The sequence below is a fragment of the Magnolia sinica genome, chromosome 4 (genome assembly GCF_029962835.1).
Source record: "Magnolia sinica isolate HGM2019 chromosome 4, MsV1, whole genome shotgun sequence".
Taxonomy (NCBI): Eukaryota; Viridiplantae; Streptophyta; class Magnoliopsida; order Magnoliales; family Magnoliaceae; genus Magnolia; species Magnolia sinica.
In genome coordinates this window covers 106,085,662-106,093,216 of record NC_080576.1, presented here as the reverse complement: position 1 = coordinate 106,093,216, position 7,555 = coordinate 106,085,662, and the positions used below count along the sequence as shown (strand labels likewise).

General features: G+C 42.0%; 1 protein-coding gene across 1 annotated transcript; it reads right to left on the bottom strand.

The window, feature by feature from the left end:
- Positions 1 to 2,659: 2,659 nt before the first annotated feature.
- LOC131244257 (probable phosphoribosylformylglycinamidine synthase, chloroplastic/mitochondrial) lies at positions 2,660 to 4,956 on the bottom strand. Its single transcript, XM_058243891.1, has 2 exons — positions 3,179 to 4,956; positions 2,660 to 2,975 (listed from the first exon to the last, which is right to left on the bottom strand). Exon 1 carries the CDS (start codon positions 4,954 to 4,956, stop codon positions 3,253 to 3,255), a length of 1,704 nt encoding a protein of 567 aa, XP_058099874.1. The 3' UTR covers positions 2,660 to 2,975; positions 3,179 to 3,252.
- Positions 4,957 to 7,555: the final 2,599 nt, after the last annotated feature.

The window sequence follows — 7,555 nt, the reverse complement described above, 5'->3', positions numbered from 1 at the left end:
TAATTGTTTTGAAAAACCGTGCACAATCATGATCTCCACAAAAGCATATCATTGGATTTGTAATAGCATGTCTTTGATTTGATTCAAAAGTTCAAAACCGTGTTGATCATGAAATGATGGTTTTAAATGGAAAATCTAATTTTCTTATTCATTGAACCGAGAACCCAAAGATTGGAACACCGGAAAATAGGTGGGGCGATCAAGTCCCCTGGGTTGAAAGTCCCTAAAGCGTAATAGGTGGGGCAGCTTAGACCCCTGGTTTGAAAGTCCCTAAACCCCAAATTGGTACCATTTGGATCTTCATTGATTGGGGGCAGTTGGGTGAGCACATTGGAAAGTGCAATAGACCAACTACGCAGGTTGGGTGGAGTAGTAGTCTGATTAGCTAACGTACGAATCGGTCCCCTCATTGACCAAGACTAGGTGGGTGAGCACATCTAGATGCAACAAACCACCTAGTATCAAGGTGTTCTGTAACGGTAATGGTGGCCATAACAGCCACCACCGTTACCTTTACGATACGGGTCGTAACGGCTGTTACGGTCCTCGCAATGACCATTACGGTTTCTTTTTTTATTGAAAAAAAAAATTCTGAAAAACCTATATTTGTCCCATAATGTTGATTAAAAAGTATGAAAAACATGTATCTGCCGCATAACAGACAATTACAAGGCTATTATGGCCTTTATAGGGGACGTAACGTGCCATTGGCGGCAATTATAGGTCATTTTTTTCCATAACAGTTGTTATAGCTATTACGACCCCGTAACACGTAACAATTGCCACTGTTACCTTTACATAACGGCCTTTACGGCACACCATGCCTAGCATAGGCCAAGTGAGGTGTTAAGATAGTTGAGGCTAGCTGTAGTAAAGTGGTCATGGTGTTCAACAAAAACAATCGTCTTGATTGTTGTGGCGAACCCTTGGTGCATTTTAACATTCATTCATGCATCGGTTTATTTAGCTTCTTGCATACACATTTTTTAAAATCTCTTGCATTTGTATTTACCATTGTTTTTGGAAAAAGGTAAGTAGAAGTTTACTCATTGGGCTTCACAACTCGCCCTGTTGGGACTTTAAATTTCAGGTCAAGGATCACATTAGCGCCTTAGAAGATGGAGCCATTCTTATCTATTTTTATTTCTTGCAAGTTGAATAGTTATGTAATAAAGTTTAGACGGGATGTAATTGGAATTTATCTCAGACTCACTCTAGAATGAATGTAGTCAATATCTCATTGATATGGATGTTTACAATGGCTTTATCATAAGAAAGTGAATGAGAATGGTAGAACTACTGAGTTGTGCCCTCATGTGTGGCATCAGGATCGAGTATACCTGAGTGCCAAGTTTGGGGCGTGACACAAATTGCTATCCATAGTTTTTAAAACTTGCTCATTTGACTCAAAACTCAACCCAATCAACTCGACTCCGCAAGATTCCAAGCTGAAACACTGGGAAACTCACTCATGAGGAGCAACTCAACAATACTCGTCAAGTTCACTCTCAGACTCTGTTGATTCGACGCGACTAGTTGTGACTCAAGCTGAGTCACTTGTTGGGTCAAGCTGTTTAGAAGAAGAAGAAGAATTAAGGATTGTGGTTGTGAGACAATCTCATGCAACAGTGCATTTTGGTTGACAAAGTTGCTCAAGAGTCACTCATAGCGACATCTAACTCCCCATTGATGGATTAAAGCTCAGACTGATGTACCTTGTGGCACATATGGCAGGCAAGTATTGTTACTGGGCTACCACAGCACCATTGATTCTCATACCACCTAAGCCATCGGCCTCATGGGCATCATGAAGATTTGTGGGGGGGGGGGGGGGGGGGGGAGCAGATCGTATGGAGTAAAAAAGGACCTGTTGAAGATAGAAAGATGCTTGTCATTTTGGTCAACAATAGGATCGAGGCATAGTGACAAATTCGGCAGCTAAACATTCCTGGACTCCCTCCTTCCCTTCCCTCCATAGGAAGTACTTGTGTTAATCAGCCAGCTCCAGGATGAAGACCACCATCGAAACTTGAATTGACTGATAATGAAATTACACATCTCCCTACCAATAGAACCTATCTATGGATAAAGAGTCGTTTACATGTATATATATATTGCTCTAAAAGCAAAAGAAACTCTTAGTTAATCCTAATCATTCATTAACTCTAATCCCAACAATCTATTTTTAAAAAATATTTGAAATGAATAAAATATCCCTAAACTCCATATCTACCATGCATGCCTTCTGTCAGTGGGTCATAACTCAATTCATGTTAAAATCACGTGATCTTGAAATTGCTTGAAAGATAATGAAATAGGCCAATTTCCCATCATTTGGATATCGTTTGGCACCCAAAAGGTATAAAACAAAATAACTGATGAAAATAGTGGAGTTTGTTCAACATGTAAGTGTGACTAACCAATTATAAGTCTGTCACTGCTCGAAAACAAATTAATGCAAGGAGACGAAAGGCTAAACCCCATGGACCTGTAAAACCAACCATATCACGCATGTGGAGCCCACTAACTGGCCCATTAACTCTATGGAGGCTGAGCCTTCTTGCATGCCTCTAGAATACTTGGGGTGAACACAACGCTCGCTGCTTTGACAACAAACTGAAACCATGAGAGTAGATATTATGGAAGATAAAAGGAGATGTATTAGAATGGGCTATCAATATTCTTCATGTTGACATCAATGTAGCTCGCTCTACATTACATCCTTAATCTCCTTTCTATTGTATTTTTTGTCAGTTGACAAGCCGTTATCTAATTAAAATTATTCATAGCTCTTCAAAAAAAAAAAAGGTACAGCATGCATATCATCAGATCGAATATCATATAATCCCGCTTTACACAAACAAGTAAAGTCGAGAATACCAGAATCCCATCTACCTTAGAAACTTTCAACCATAAGGTGTTTGATTGATCCCAAGTCTGTAGTCTAGTCTCCTTCCCTAACAATTTGAACAACTCTGCAAAAGCAAACAATCAATGACACAAATTAGTAAATAATCTTGAAGAAGATAAACTAAAATAGAAATAAGGAAAATGAGCAATTGTATTGCTGCTCAAGTAACAATCTGAATACAACTCTTCCCACGTGCACCAATCTGGCCCATGTGTGCTTGATCAAGGCCATTCAAGTGCAGTCAGAGTGATCAGACCATTATATTACCTCTTTCACTGGCACCATTCGCGAGCATTCTGGAACATCCTCAACCATGGACTGGGGCCCTTCCTATCAACATCTCATTCCTTTGGATACCACGGAAACTGCCACATCATGAAACAACGCTCCGGATGAGGCATCATGGCTAGATGCCTCCCATCTGGCGAACAAAGGCTTGCCACCCCCAACGGCGAACCATTTGGATTGAATGGGTAAACCTCTGTCACACTCCCATCATCATCACAATATCTCAACGGTGCCAAATTTGACTCCAGAACGCGATCCAAAACGCCCTTTTCAGGGAAATACGCCCTCCCCTCACCATGAGCAGCCCACACACCCAACGTGCTACCCTCCATGCCTTTGAACATTATTGATGGGGATTCTCCTATTGTCACACTTGTAAAACGGCACTCGAAGCGGCCTGATTCATTGTGAACGAACCTTGGTTGAGACATGTCCCCACCTGCACCAAGGACACCCCCGACCTGCGATCCAGGCACCCATCCCAACAGTGCCATGAGCTGACACCCATTGCAGACCCCGAGGCTGAAAGTGTTGGGCCGATTGTAGAACTCTTGGAATTCATTCAGGAGCATCTTATTGAATCTTATGGAAGCAGACCAACCTTTAGCAGAATCCAGTACATCTGCATAGCTGAAACCTCCAACAAATACCAACCCACGGAACTCACGAAGAGAAGCACGCCCGCTTAGAAGGTCCGACATTGCAATATCCCAAGGCTCGAAACCAGCAGCATAAAGTGCAGCCGACATTTCTCTGTCCCCATTGCTCCCTTCCTCACGAATCACGGCCACCTTCGGCTTTGAAGACACAGCCATCCATTTCTCGTCTGTAAATTGAGGGGTAAAGGACAGCACCCAAGAAGGCACATGCCGACTCTTCAACCCGGTTTTCTCCAAATCCACACAAGAAGCTAATCTTTGAAAGCCCTCAAGCTGAAAACTAGTATCCTCCCACATGTCCCGAAGATGGGTGGTCTCCTCCTTCAACTGAGGCAATCCATCGACATGTATTTCTATGATGGGTGATTTGGTGACATGTCCAATGATGTCAGCAGAAACGTGGGCTGCATGAAGTTTTTCCATGACTGTATCGACGTCTCGTTTGTTAACCTCAAGAACGAGACCAAGCTCTTCTGCAAAAAGAGCTTGGAAGGGGCTTTTTCCCCGTGATGCCAAGTCCAACTGCAAACCACAGTTTCCAGCAAATGCCATCTCAAGAATGCAAACAATAAACCCACCATCACTGATGTCATGGCCTGCTGAAATCAGGCCTTCTGAAAGGAGTTCTTGAATGGACTCAAAGATGCTTTTGAGATAAGGAACATCATCAAGATCAGGGCATTCTTTGCCAACCTGGTCAAAAACCTGGGCAAGAGCAGAACCACCCAACCGTCTTTTCCCTTTCGCTAGATCAATGTGTAGCAAAACACCATCATCTCCGAGCTTCAAGTCTGGAGTCACCGTCATTGTTATATCTGGGCATGTGACGTACACACTGATTACAAGACTTCCAGGGGCCTTGACAACCTCGCCTGAGGCATGAGCAGCCATTGAAAGACTGTCCTTCCCACCGTCTATTGCAATACCTAATTTGATCATCGATTCTGCAAGAGCGGTAGCTGCATCATACATATCTACTCCTTCTCCATCAAGCTTGGCAGCATACATCCAATTCCGGCTTGCTTTAACATCGCAGAGAGATGTCACCTTTGCCCATACGAGATTTGTAAGTGCTTCCCTGACGGCCAATCTTACCATTGCTTTTGGATTTAACAAGCCCTTGATGGGCTACTCTCCAATTGCACAAGCACCACCTGTGATATCTGTATATGTCTGGGCGATCACAGCAACATCAGAAAGAAGAAGTTGCAAGGGCCCGATTGTCTGCTGCTGTGCTACTAGACCTGTTACACACCTATCAACTTTCGTTGTCAAGAAGTGTTTCGAACATACGGATGGAAGCCTCAAGACCCTCTTTAGGCAATCAAACAATGAGATTCCAGGAGCAATATCAAGCGGCTCATGTGCTTGGGCAGCCCGTTTGAATTCAAAATTTTTATGAGGCATGTCTCCAAGCACATTTTCAAGCTCGAGGTCCATTGCAGGAGGGGGGAGAGGGAGACCACTTGGTGAGCAGCGTCAATATCAAAATAACCGAGTCACCGAGTTGATTTGATCTGAGTCGATTCGAGTTGAGGTTCAATCCGAGTCGTGTCGAGCTCAGGCAAGCTCAAACTCAGCTCGAAACTTTTTTCAAGCTTAAGAACCAGCTCGAATTGGTCTAAATCCAATTTCGAGTCGAGGCGAGTCGAGTTTTTCCAAGTTGAGTCAAGCGAGCTGACTAAGCTAACTCAACTCGTGTACAGCTCAAATAATGATTGCATATTTACCTTATTTGCTTCAGAAAATGGAAAAATAAATAACCCCTTGGGATTTGCTATATGCTCTTCAATCAATGTAAAGTATCACTGTATACACTTTCTGACTATTTTTTGGTGGAAATTTCTTAGAGAGAATGGGCCAAAATTTCTATTCAACGGGGCAAAACCCCACCCAGTAATGAAGGGAATAGATTGGGCAACCCAACCACGTAAGGCCACGGCTGGGCCCTTGAACTTGGCCTAAGGACCACGCATGGCCAATGATGAATGGATGATTCCATAGCCAAGTGGGCCACCATTACAAAAGCAGAATGGACGGTTTAAAGGCACTTTCTAGATATTCTTTTTCACCATCTTTGTACACTTTAAAGATAGTTGATGGCTTTCAATGGTCCAAATTACGTATCTGATGGGACTCATTCCTCCCAAAGATGCCCAAAAAGATTTCTTTAGAGCAGACCATTTCCAACCGTTGATCATGTAAATCTTTTCCTTCTTTGCCGCATTGCCCGGCACTATAAGGCAGGACTACGTCAGTGCTTGGCACGGCCCATTTTAACCCTGATTGACAGCCTTAATGGACGGTGGGAAATGATCGACAATCAATCTTTTATCCCACTCAATCTTTTTCGCATTTTTTAATTCCCATGGATTCCAACGAGGTCGTCAGCCTTGTTAAGCTCACGCGCGTGCAATAAAAGTCATTCGCACACCACACGCGTGCCTTCATGGCATGACAGATATAAGATCCTATCCATCCATCGAAACAGAACCACTATACTGATGCCTCAGTCCAAGACTAATTTTGATCCATTGGCCAGGTGGGCCACATTTTTGTAAAACAAATTTAAGGATCTCAAAGACTTGGCTCAAGTTTCCTAACCAGCCTACCTATTTCCAACATTGGCCACATGCTGATTGGACCATATATATATATATATATATATATATATATATATATATATATATATATATATAAAGATCAGAGCAATCTGATGGATGAACTAGATCTGTTACATGTATGGCAAGTACACGAGCTGTCTTGCACACACTTGTGCACTTTGCTTACCATAAGACCGACCTTGATGGATGTATTATATATCCATGCGGTCCATTCATTTTTACCGATCATCACTTGAGGATATGATATCAAAAATGAAATAGATACAAACCTCAAGTGGAACATACCATAAGAAATAATGGTGAATGACCGCTAAAAATTTTTTATGGCCATAAAAGTTTTGGATCAAGCTTATGTATGTTTCCATTTTTTTTTTTTTTACCCTTTTATCCATTTTTATTTAAACATTATCAACAGGTTAGATAGGAAATAAAGCATTTATAGAACATTTATTGGCCTTGGGAAAGTTTTAATGGTGTAAAGTTCAATCACAACTGTTCCCTAAAGTATGGTCCACCTGAGATTTGGATCTACTTTATTTCTGAAATCATGCTCTAAAGTGATCATTCAAAACTGATGAATGGTACGGATATTTAAGAAATGCATTAATGTGGGCCCTACGGTAAGGGACGCATCTAATCGTTCCCATAAAGGCAAGGAGCTGACACAGCAGACAAGGACACAGGGTGAAAAGGACTACATGAGAGAATTTTTATAAGTTAAATGGGCGAAGATGAGAAGAATATTGAAAAGTATATGATACGCTAGAGTACGGTATACCCATCTCTCCACGTGACACGTGGCAGTGTAGTATTGATCGGTCCACACATATGATACAGTGGCGCTTGGATCTATGGCTTACTTTATAAGATAAAATCCACTAAACAATCCTGTCCATTATTTTTATACCGTTTGTCTCATTGCGTATTGACCGTTAAATGTTCTCATTTTCTACCGTCAATTTAATGGATACAGATCACTTGGACGGATCTGATTTTCATATTTTCCTGCCACGTTTATTCTAGATAGATGGCGCTACCATATTCCGGTTCTTCTGGCCCCACCGTATCATCTC

Excerpts from the sequence above, each read along its gene's own strand:
- LOC131244257 (XM_058243891.1), bottom strand. The coding sequence starts at position 4,956 with ATGGTAAGATTGGCCGTCAGGGAAGCACTTACAAATCTCGTATGGGCA.